Consider the following 13197-nt stretch of genomic DNA (forward strand, 5'->3'; position numbering starts at 1 on the left):
CACTTCAGCTCCGGGGTTTGTGACTGTGCTTACAGATAAACACCTGCACCAGTTAATACATGTCTTTACTCAACCCTTAGTGCCCTCTCCACAAAATGAAGAACAGGACAGATTAGTTGCATACCCCCCCCATTCATAAAGCAATGTATATTTTAGACAAGGAAGCGTCCAAGACAGAGTCCTGTGAGATGCCAGTAAGATACTTGCTGTACCTAGTGGTGCTGACAGAAATTAAATGGGTTTCCTGAAATGGTATATAAAATACTAGAGCAGTAATACTAAACGAGTTCACCTGAACTGGACTACAGGTTCATCTGAGAGTACTAGAGTATTCCAACAATGCTTAAAGTCAGTAGATTAGTCAAAAGTAAGGTTTATAGACAGTGAGTAAATGATTGTCCTAATATACACTTTGCCCTCCTTCATACAGCCTATCAAAGGACACCATCTGTCACACACAAGAATAAAGCAGACTGTCATTATTTGGAAGGAACAACAAATGAAAATGGCCATTTTGCCAAAATACCTTGTCAGATGCCTATGAACCAAACATGATGTTGCATAGAAAAATTACTGATCTCTCTATACAGAAACAACTGACACTTCACTTGTGAGTCCACACATACTGTTCTAGTCGCTTGTATTCGAGAAAGTTGATGAAAGCAATCGAACAGGCTCAAAGAATGACAGTAAGGAAAACACGGAGGACAAAGAGCTCATCTGATGAGCAATCTAGGGAACACTGGCTAGTTGACCTGTCAAACTGGTAAAGACTGTTAAGACACCCAACTGTTATTTATGAAAAGTATGGAAACATACTGGAGGAAATTATTAACCTGAGAAACAATTGTCACCAGCAGAATGCATAAACTGACAAGAATATACTTTACTGGAATTAGAGAGGACTTTTACCATCTCACTATGGAAACAGCCCTCCCATAAGAATATACAAAATGCAGTCTTCAAATGTAGCATAATCAGTTTACAGAAGAGCTTACATGGCATAGCTGTCCAGAACTGCAGGTGGCTGGAACTCAGTGTTGCTTCTGTTTTTTCCCTCAGCTATGCTAATTGTGAAAGTTCAGCTCCTAACTCCCCAAATGTTTAGGTACTCCCAGTTTTTGAGCTCACGTATCAAATTCAAGTTCAAATTTACATCCTGTGTTTTATTAAATTGCTTAATGACATTACATTATCATACATGCACAGGCATTATCTGCAAGTCCAAAACAGTGCTGTTCACAATGTATTTTGAGATAGTGCATCCACTCTGCTGCAAGCTTATCATAAAAACTGTCATAACCCATTTTAAACTTCTACCCTCCTGCATTTTTTTTCCATTTGCTGAAACACAGTGCCCCAAAGATGTTTCAGAACATCCTGGTCTTTATACTTAAACACAAGCTACACTGAGGAGATCACATACGGGATGACAAACCACCACTTAACTGCACCTGTAGTTTTAAGACAATTATAAACCACAGCAAACCTACAGTTTGCTTAATGATCATATAACTTAAGAAAAACTTTACAAAAAGTATGCTAAGAAAGCAGTTTAAAGCCAGTAATATGCATAACAACTAAAAATCAAGAAATGGAGAGTCTTACTATGAATTGTGTTCTTACCTTTTCCAGGACTTAGGTTTTGGTCTATAAACACCTTAAGCTCTCCATTGGTTTCAATTAGTCCAGCCTGTTAAAGAAAGCAACTTTTATTAAATTTACAAACACAGATAGCCTTTTATTATTAAAGATGAAAGGTATCTTACCAGAAGCCTCTACTGCTACTACTCTCATTTTGTTACAAAAATGCCACTATGTACTGTTTGGGGTACAGTACTTGTCAAATTTTAAGGTCTAGATTTTATAAACACCATATTCTTAAAAAGCAAGCAGAAAACCAGTTTACACCTACTTCGCTATTTGTGTCCTAAGCTCTTACAGTGTGTATGCACTGTTTTAACAGACAGCTGAACACCCTTCTAATCTGAACCACCGATACTTGCAACTATGCCTTTCTCTCTGTAGATACTACCTACCTAATACATAAGGTAAAAACATTATAGCAAAAACAGTACAGAGGGTGGAGAGCGCCTTTGGCCATTTTAATCAGGAAAAAAATCATTAATAAGAAATATCTTTAGCTTTTCAATTATTATTTTTTTAAAGATCAGAATACAAACCACTTAAGAGAAAAAAGCTATAGGGTGACACACGGGTTTATAAAGTCATCACCATCCTTCAAGAAAGCTCACAGTAGTGGTTACTTTTCAAAATACTATTAATTTTTGAATAGAGAACAGGATGCAGTGATTTCTTTGTATCTGCAGACAAAACAGTTCTGAAAAAAGAAAATTAATAAACACAGGACACACTGTTTCCATTTAGAAACAACAGTAAGAAAGCCAACATCTGTACCTAACCACAGCGTAGCCTGTGGTATTCCAGAGGCTGAGAAGTCCTCAGGCTGTATTTTGCACATAGCAGGTACGTGCAGGCTGCCAACAACCCTGAGCAAGAATCAAGTGCTTTGCTGTCAGTCAGCAGCAAAGCTTCTCCCTTAGAAGTCTACCTGAAGAGCCCTACTTGCCATCTGCCAGTAGTTGGGGAAAACAAGAAAGCCACTAGATGATGCTGTGGAGCCATTATTATCCAGGTGTATCAGACCAAGGATTTCTTACGAAAGACAGGGAACTTTAAGAAACAGGAAACTTTCTCTCCTCAGTGAACAAGGACAGAGGGGGGAGAGAAGATGATAGAGCACTGGGGACAAGCTGGAATTCTGCAAAAGACAAATTTTGCTAAGAGAGGCACAAAGAGCAGTGGCCTGTAATGGCATGGCAGCAATGAGGACCTGGTCACATAAAGAAAACGTGAGTAGACAGCAGAAGTGCTGGATAGAATGAAGAGCCTGTGGCAGTTCTGGCCTCCATTCCCCCCCCCCCCTAAAAAGTAACACAATAGCATAGTTTTAGGGAGGCTGCAACAACTTTTCAGTTATTTCAGAACACTGCCTGTTGGCCTTCTTGCCCACAGTAGGGATTTCAAAGATCCACTCAGTTAAACAACAGTTTTACCACCCTATTCCAAGGCACCAGAATTCTTTATAAACCCAACTCTTTATCACACTTAACTACCTAATTCAGAAAGGCAACAGACTACATCAGACACTTCCAAAGAAAAAGGTATACTCATCCATATGACACCAGTATTGTGTACAAAGATGTTATTAGAGTTACACTACAGCAACATGACATTCCAGAACACTGGAACCCTGTGGAAAACATGAAGAAGAATTTTTGGGTAAATGTTACCTTATACTCCAATTCTACCTAAATTTCACAACAGAAGTGTTAAACCAGGCAGGAAGTGCAGCCTCATTGTCATCATTTCTTTAAATGCAGTACTTAAGTTTGCATTCCACAGCAGAAAGAGGCTTATATTCAGGACACCTGTAAATTCTCTTTTACATTAGAGTAAAAAAAGATTATAAATGAGACTGGAAAAGCATTTAATTTATTGTGGTTTTGATCAGAAAATCACCAAGAAAATGGCTATTTTAATCTGTAATGTCTTTCCTTTAAGCACATGAATTTAATAATTTTGAATTATTAAATCCCTTCATTGGTTTAATATGCAAAAGCAAACCTGCACCAAGTGCATGTCAGTTACAGTGATATTCCAAACCCAAATATTTAAGCTGTGATATTCAGCAAATTCAAATACTAATGCAAATCACTATTTCAGTAATTGGAAAACTAAGCAGTTCAGTAATCAATTACTTATTGGTCCCTTCAACTTTCTGGGTTTTTTTTTTCAATTAGAATGTCTCCAGCATAATCTTCTCTATTCATTTGAAGTACTCAGCCAACCAACATCATAGTATCAAATGGTCTCACAAACTTCAAGTTTTCTTTTGCATAATTAAAGCATATAGTGAAAAAATATTACCCAAAACAACATGCAACTCCAAAACCCATAATTTGATCTAGCATTACAAAGGCTCAGGTTAATGCTACGTGCCCTATACCATGCTTTTGTGTGACTGAAATGACACAAGTCACTGAAAAACTGGAGAACATCTGGGGAAAACACCGCATTTAATCAGTAAAAGAAAACAATTTGTGAAAAACCAGAGAAGAGCAATCACTGAATAACAAGAAAAATCCCCTCAGGGACCACAATACTAATGAACAGTATAGAAGTTATAGTTCCACCATCCTTCTACCAGTGTCTTACTAAAGGTTCACCTCTAGCAGTTAAAATGGCACATTCAACTCATTTGTAAGCATATGCCCAGAAAGACTCCAAGTAAGGTATTTGGAAAAAATACTGTGTATCCCACAGCAAAACAGCATCACCAGCTGCTATTATTCGTAGTGAAAACTGATTTCTAGTGAAAATTCTGCTATTCCAGGCCCAGTATGCTCTTCACACTTCCAGACACACTTTTAATTCTAAGGTTAGCAAGACTTATCACTGGTTGAAGAGACAAGTTTTGGTGAAAGAAAACTGAAAAGCAAAACTTCCATCCCATACAGAATTCTGGTCTCTTCGTTCTGAAATGGAAACAGTAGACAAAACATCTCTCAGTCTGCATTTCAAGGACATTCTCACTATTTTTCAAGCCAGGTTATTTTGGAGGAAACATCAGGATTACTCCTCTGGGACCTATGGAGCATAGTGCCCAAAAGAAAGAAAGAAAATAGAGGAAAATGTGACTATAGCTCCCATTCGGTATATTATAGCCACAGGTTCACAACGCACCCAAAAAAACCTCAAAAAACAAAAAAGAAAAAAAACCCAAAATACTACCAAAAACAAAACCCACACACACACAAAAAAAAAAAAAACCCACCCAGGAAAAGGTGGAAAGCCCAATGGAAAGGTAACCTTCTGTCAGGAAGGGTTAAACGTCAAGGATTTTCTATTTTCTGATGAGAAAATAGACTTAGTTTTTAGGCCTTATCAAGCTACTTGTAACAAGGTATTTGGATTTTTACTATTTTCCTTTGTATTCTTTTTGTATTCCACATTTTTTTATCTTCTCACGATTCTCAATCTCAGGTTGCATTACCTCCTTTGGTGGTGATCTTTGGGCTGCTTGAAATAATAATGCTCTTAGTATCTGATTTGGAAAGTTTATTAAGTGTGTGCAACTCCACAATTCAGTGAAGCTTTCCTCTTCGAAGACACATGTTGGCAACGTCTACTTCTCTATGGCTACATGAAGAAACCCCTATAATCCTAAACAAGCAACAGATACAGATACAGCCTTTCTCCTTAACACACTACAACAAAGCCAACAATGATTTTAAAAGATAGCTTTTGACATCCAACACAGCATCTAAACTGTAGTAACTTAGTATCTTCCCACAGATCACCAGAAAGGAGGGTAAAGCCCACTGGATAAATTAGTAGATCTGGTAATTTGAACTGCAGAAGCTGTGGTGGAGTGGAGATCCCAACCATCACCAAGGTTTGGTCTCAGCTCATTGTTCAGAGCTCCTAAGGAAAAGAAATTAACTGAAGGGCTAAACATATAAAAAATCAACTAAAGTTAGCTTTGGCCTGCTATGAGATCATCGGCAGTCCTAAGGACTGCGAAGTCTATTTTTGTTTTGTTTACAAATGAAAACTGAAAAGCACTACAAGTGCCCTCAGCCAGAAAATCAGTAAACTGGGAAGTATCTTTTTGCTGGGACTGAAGTTAATCTAAAACACAATTTTCTAAAGATGCAGAGAATTTCAGTTATTAAAAAAAAAGTCTCTAGGGACTGTGAGAGAATAATTTAGTATCTTACTAACAAGCTACTCCTTGCAGTCTCTGTAGTTATGCATTAGAAAATCAACATCCTTACAACAAAAATATAAGTTCTTCCATAGCTTTCCAGCATTGCAATTCAATTTGTTAATAAAAATTGGCATCAAATTATTCACTAAACCTTTAAACTAAACAGGAAAATACGCAAGGTGAATTTGGACTAAAGGACAAGGAACCTATAAAACAAGAAGTTTATCTGACAAAAACAAGACTGAACGAGTACATGTGCTATGTATTTCGGATTTAATCTGAGGCACGTTGTCCCACACTACTTTAACTAAATATTGGGAAGGGTGGTTTTGTGCCACAGAAATTCCTCTTCTACCTTGCTTCTCAGTAATGAGCCCATTTTAAGAACAGTAACTGAAAAAGAACTGAAAGAAGAGCAAAAAGGGTAGAGACACATGGAAACAGAGGTACCTGCTACAAGGTTATTCCTCAGAACAGAAATTTTCAGCTGTCAACAGCAGATTAAGCCCACAGAGCACAGAGGCACAGGACTGGGTTTGACAAGAGGTACAGGTGCCAAAGATACAAGAATGGTTAAAGAATGGGAGCCAGAATGGGATGGTCTGAAAAAGAGACAATTTTGGGACTGTCTGGGAAAGACACAAAAAATGAGCTAGAAAATCAGATGGAAGAATTAGGAGTTGAGGTAGAGGAACTGCGAGTCACTGAAAAAGTACAGGCAATACAACTGATGAGAACCTAAGAAAGCTTTAATGGAACAATGAGATCAAATCCTGTGAGAAGGGATGAACATGGGAAGTGGGAAAACGAATACAACCTAAACTACAACTGAAAGGGGAAATAAGCTGGGACTCAGACAGAGAAGTTCAAAATAAACTAGGAAAGAAGTAGCGACAACAGAATCAGAAAATGGAGATATTGGGAAAGGAAAGCATTTCCACCCAGAGCTTGTCAGAGACATTTGGTGGTGTTGGGTTGATGGTTGGACTTCATGATCTTGGAGGTCTTCTCTAACCACAACAATTCCACAGTTCTATGACCAGGACGGTGCCTCTGCTGTCTACAGGCATTTGCAAAGTGTACCAGCAAACAACCACCCATCTTGTGCAAAACTGTGCCTAACTCGATCCATGATGATCCCCAGTCATTTTAAAGGCAACCTGCCTAAAGGCCCCATGCCATGCAATTTTACTATGGGCCACTTTACTGACAATGCAAGGTTCTTTTTTTTGTTTGTCTTATTTCAATATCAGGAAGCAACAGAAAATTAGCAGTTACAAAGCAGAACTGGAATAAAGCTTATAATCAGAAACAAACAACCTTATTTTAAGACTGCTTAAACAACCTTTATTCTTCTTTCACCCCTATCCATATGTAAATGTCATTTATAAGAAGATGATATTGAACTACTTCTCCTATTGGTTTCTCACCTCATGCAGGGACCAGAGCAAACATGCTCTGGGAATGAATTATTATACAAATGCAAAAGATTATTCTTATGGGACATCCATTTCATTTTTTGCAAAATTTAGAAGGCAATCAAGGTATTAAGTAGAGGAATATTGTAGAAAAGGGGGGAAAGTTTTTAAATTTAAAACATTTGGATTTCATTTTGAAATTGAAGCCAGTGAGAACTATGCTTTACTGTATAAATAACAAAAACTTTTGAAGTTGGGCTACAAGAGTCTGATCCCTCAAAATTCTCAGATGTGTTATTTTACCGTGTTTCAGAAACCTTTTTCTGAAACAGAGATAATCATATCACATCCTCAGTTCATGGCAGTATCTTCAAGATTAATGTGCCTCTCAAACACTCAGCAATGAGCTACACCATAGAAATGAGCTTTCCAAAGAGTATATTTGAATTTTTAGCACCTTAACTAGCAAGGCATAGTCAAAGCACTAAAGGTCTGGATACCACAGAATTGTGAAACCAAAAAGCTAAATAAGGTGAGAAGCTCAGTTAAGCACTGTCGATCTTTGTGTGAATACAGGCTCTGCTGATACTGCAGGTAAGTTGGACACTGAGTAATACACAAAATAACACCCAAGATCTCCTTTATTGCAGAGTATGTCAAGACCATTAGCTTCTTGGCTGTTCTTTCTGACAAGAGCAACACATCCAGAATTCAGCAAAAATTAAATTAAGAACTCACTTTGAAGACAAGTCAAATGGTGGTCCTGTCTAAGCAGTCAACAGATCAAAACCACCTCGAGTTAAAAGTCATTCCATGGTGTTGCTTCTTGCAGTAATTCAATTGCTCAAGTGATACAATCCTTGTAAAACTTAAAGTTGACACGCTCAAAACTAAATGTGAAGCTGTAAGAACGAAGCAGAATTGAATACGAGACTCCTAGCAGCGAGTATGACACCAAAGCATTGGTTTTCCACTTTTACTGCATAAATTAATCAGAAAATAAAATCATAATTTGAGTCCTTCTGGACTAAATACCCGTATGCAGAGGTACCAGCAGCAGCCACTTCCACAACTACCTCCTGAACCTGTTCTAGGTTTGACTGTAAGAGACTTGTTTTTCTAGCCAAACCCAGACTTCAGAGCAGCTTGTTCACCAGCATCTGAACCACAGCCGAAACCAACAAGTAGTGTTACACAGGACCCCTTCTAAAAGGGGCTCTGCTTCATTCTTACCAACCTCCTTATCAGTGTATTACAAAGCTAGAGTGGCCCACAGCGTAGCTTTCAAGCAAGTCTGTGTAACCAATAATGCAGTACTGGAACCCTTAGCAAATGTAATGTAACACAAGACAAGTAGCCAGAAGCATTTTTGGGGAATATGGACCACTGTCCATCTTTAAAATCAAGTTGCCTGCTACCTGAGAACCATTTCAATACAGATAACATTTAGCAAAGATTGATCCATTCTTCTTCCCACTTCTAATTAGCCATAATAAATCTCCATTAAGAGATACCCAGGCAATCAAATACAAACACTAAAACAATTGATCCTTAGCATAACTTAACTTCTAAAATCTGCATTTTTGTGGAGCCTGTTGTTATCACAGTGCAGTAATTCAGTAAAATACTACAATATACCTATATAAAAACACTACTGTTAACTGGCACATACAATTAATAAAGTTTAACATTAAAAGGCTACAAAAAAATGCTTTATTTATACAAATAAATTGGCAAGGTGACAGGCAACTTCTGAGTTGCTATCTCCTGACTTTATAATACAAACCAACATAAGAAAAATACAGAGCTCTGACTGCATACTTGGAACATATAAAAGAGAGCTTGAAGATCACTTTCCTTCTGCCTTCGTTGAAAAAGCCTATTAGAAAAATCAGAAACATTCAAAATCCCAAACAGAGATGCCTTTCTAGATAACCTAATTTCATAATATTATTTGATCGTTAGCTTGCAAACTTCTGGACGCGTTAGAACTCACTAAAGGCAAACAGAAGGAGATCAAGCTACTGAGAAGCCACTGAACTAAAACTCCTCTTTGAGATTCCTCAAAGACTTAACTTTTCTAGTCCACCTCACTGAAATTCCCAGTACATAACCAAAAATAAACATAAAAGGCGAAATGCATGCTGATATTTTAAGAAGAGTCTGAAAAACGTTTTGAAGACTTTTCAATACTTTCTAGGGATTCAAAGTGCATCATGTAAAAATGGTCCATATTAAGTATTTTTCCTACTTCCATTGGGTTCTTGTTTTTAATCCATCCTAAACTTAACTTTTTTAGAGTTGCTCAAGACTGATGTAGAAGTACAACTTCTGTGGTGCTCTGGCAAAAATCAGTAATACAAAAGATTTTTACTTTCCACAAAAAAAGCAGCCCTATTAACCTATCCAGTAAAGCTGTATGAAGAAATCAGTTTGCTGTGGGTTTTTTGAAATATATTCTTTGAGCAAAATATGTACTAATACTGTGAAATAAATCCACTGGATTAAGCTACATACCTGAATGTATTCTGAATACTCAACTAAAATAAACCACCAGCATTAATTCCTGCATCTGTACTTCTCTTAAATAGTAATGTTAGATCAGGTGATGAACTTTTTACAGGCACAATTTCTCACATGGTGTGTCCTCATATTTCCACACGTTCATGGGGCTTCCTTCACAAAGTCGGATGTATGTGCCACATCTTACTACTCAGTATGATTCATGAAAGTACCACAAAAAACTAAAGAGATACAATAATTTTTATGCAAACTAGGGATCAAGAGAAAAATCCCTCATAAAATAATTCAAGCAAAAGATGACAGTAGAACATAATTTTTAAAAATAAATTTAAAAACCTCATTTTAGAACAAGCAGTTCCAAAGCCAACACCACTGTCAGTAACCTATAAAACAGTAACTCAAGAACAACTCTCATGAAAGGTATTTTAGTCTGCGAGAAATTCTGAAAGCTAACAGTGGTGTGTCATTTTTAAAAAGTTTTTGAAGTTATTTTTCAACTTTAAGTTCTCTATGCACAATCTACTTTTTAAATTACTTGAAGGGGTCCATCCACTAATGCTGAACAACAGAAACAACCATAAACAACAGGCCTAGATAAAAATATTTCATTTACGTGACTCATATAGTCTGATAGGTGTAATTTTTGAGATCAGAAGGAATCGTACCCATTCCTTTTGGCTAGCCCCTTTCTCTTCAATATTCGCTGTAACACCATGCATTAGGTACTACCCTCAGTAACAGACCCAGTTCCTGCAAGTGGTTGCTTCAAGAGTACAGAAATTTGGCAGAAAATAAACCCCCTTGCTCCTGCTTCTTCTCTCCTATGCAACACTGAGTCTTGGAGAAAAGATCCACAAGCTTTGCTTTCCTTATGGCTGCTTGAGAGGCCTGAACAGTTCACCAGTGACAGAAGTAACTGACGAGGGAAACATGGTCACCAGAAGTTGGATCTTCAGCCACGCTACAGAAGCTGATAATTTAGTAGTGGAAGGTACATTAGCCAATGCTACTAAAAAAAGTATTTTTCGTCTTAATTTACAGATAATTCTCAACATACAACTGAATATAAAAGTGGCCAGCAAGCAGTGCTCAGTCTCATGCTGAGAGCTGAAAAAAAAAGTAATCTATCAAATTTTCTTTCTTGCTACAGTAATTCCTGCTACTTCATTCAATGCTGCATCCTACCTAGTTTTACGCATGCCAAGGGTGGATGGGTGACTACTTGCACACAGGGAACTGCCTTCCCCCCACACTATTACTCCCACGAATCCAATAAGCAGCACAAGCAGACTGAGGACCTCAGCTGTACATTTGGCTCCCCCAGCTCCTGCCTGGAACATGCCACATTTGTAAGCAGTGGAAGAGCTCACAGTAGACGAAGCAAACTCAGAGCGACACTGATTAACCAGAAAGAGGAATTCCCACTAAGATGAAGTTTCTGGAGACTGCCCATATGCAATGACCAAGAAATTTCCCACAGAGTGCAAATGTAGGTGTAGAACTGTACCAAAAATTACTGACCTCAACTTGTCATCCAGACCCTGAGAAGCAATGCAATGATTCCACTTCCAAGGTACACAAGTCCTTGAGATACAGCAGTTGGTGTTCTCTCCACATGTGGTTTTTCATTGTTTCTTTAAATTGCACAAAAAGTAAAGTCTTTCTAGGAACGAAGATGTCCTGAATTGCACGTGATATATACCACATCTGCCTGATTCTGTTAGAATTGCTTCTCAGCTTCGCATGGCGCTCATAAACTAAAAAATGACTGTGCTTTTGCTATTACTAGATCACACTGGAAAATGAGTGCTCCTATTTTTCACCCTTTATCTTTACTGCATTTCAGATCCCCTACCCAAAACATAAATTGGTATAGCCACGGATACTTTAACCTTCACAAGCTATTATTTCTTTCTACATTACTGTTTTTCAAGTTATCCAGCTATAACATTGTGATTATGCATTTAAACTCCACCTGCAGGCTCTTAATTAAGGTGCTACATATGAATGTATCTTTCCTCCCACCTCGCAGCTTTCCGACTACTGCCAAGGAAATCAAAGTATTTTGCATAAAACCCCAAAATATAAATTAAAATGAATTTTAAAATCAATGCTTTACTGCTTATTTTCTCTAGATTGTACACTGTGAAAAACATTAGAGGCATACTTGAAAAAAGTAACATTTCACAGAATTTAGACTTGGGTCAAATAGTTCATAAACATTATTTTGCTAGCTTACCTGACGAGTACTTTTGTAATTCTTTATTACTTTACAAAAATATTTCACTGGGTTTGCCAGTACTCTCCATCACACTCCCCCATTTCTTCAATTATCCAGTAACGTCTCAGTCTGCATAATCTTATAAGTATTCGACTTTTCTAGCAGGTCTTATCCAATTATAGTTTTTATGAAGAAGCATCAGAAGAACTGGAAGGGAGCAATAAAAGGAAAAGTGCTCTCCTGCAGCAGGCAGGAAGAAGCACAAAGTAGGAGCATGTTCTGTTGTGGTGCACTGTCTCCACACCTTCCCCTTCTGCAGGGCTCCCTGCTCCACTGTCACCACGGCACGCTGGCCGCAGCATCACAGGACAGCAGTGCGATGCACATCACGCCTGCCCTCCCAGACTGCAGCACTCCAAACATGCCCGGCCATGGAAATGCCACCTGAAGGAAGCCCAGACTTAGGACTGTAGCAGCGTGGCCCTTCCCACAGTTTAGCCATCTCAGCTCTGCTGAGAAAAAGGGAAGGAAGGAGAAGGAGCAATCATCAACTATGCCATCTTCTTCACCACTAGATCTCACAGACAATTACAGCACTTGATAGGTGACATGGCAGAACCACAAGCCCTTTATCACAGCAATATTTTCACATCAGAATGTTTAAATTTACAGCAACACAGGTTTTCAGAGACTCAGTGCCCAGAAATTTAGTGATACTGTCCATATCATGCTTAATTCCATTATTCTGTTTGAAAAACAACTTGGACTTCGAACAAAAATATGGAAATAAATCTCTTCCCTTCTGAAAATTAAAAGAAGTGTTACACCAATTAGCATGTCTATGTTATGCCATTAAACCACAACTCATAGGGCCCATATTCAGACCTGGAAATTTACAATTTCCCAGCATTCACTACACATTTTAGATCTCATGTAATGGTGGTATAGTCTGCAGAAAGGTAAGCAGTTCATATTTCTTCCCTGAGGCAGGTTTGAAATATATGTAGATGTTTTTAAGAACAGGTTAGACAATATTCAGTTAAGATTTCAAACCCTTTCTAGCTACCCTGTTCCAGTGCTAAAGTATACTTAAAATTTTACCTACAACCTGACCTAGATTTTCATTTTTCCAAATTTGGTTTATTACTTCTTTAATAAGGATACTGAAAGCAATTTCTTTTCCTATCTGTAGCACCTTCTTCCAGTTCTTAAGTTAACTATGTGGTAGGTTATTCCTTCCT

The 13197-nt window shown here is 37.9% G+C and overlaps 1 protein-coding gene across 6 annotated transcripts in view; it reads right to left on the bottom strand.

Annotated features, from left to right (window-relative positions):
* Positions 1-13197, bottom strand: part of TFDP1 (transcription factor Dp-1) — a 41009-nt gene that overhangs the window by 24958 nt on the left and 2854 nt on the right. For all 6 annotated transcript variants that reach the window (XM_048327401.1, XM_048327400.1, XM_048327415.1 and 3 more), the window contains exon 3: positions 1627-1693. In XM_048327401.1, coding sequence (XP_048183358.1) covers positions 1627-1693 — 67 coding nt within the window. The remainder of the gene's footprint in view (positions 1-1626; positions 1694-13197) is intronic.

Source organism: Corvus hawaiiensis, chromosome 2 (assembly GCF_020740725.1).
Source record: "Corvus hawaiiensis isolate bCorHaw1 chromosome 2, bCorHaw1.pri.cur, whole genome shotgun sequence".
Classification (NCBI taxonomy): Eukaryota; Metazoa; Chordata; class Aves; order Passeriformes; family Corvidae; genus Corvus; species Corvus hawaiiensis.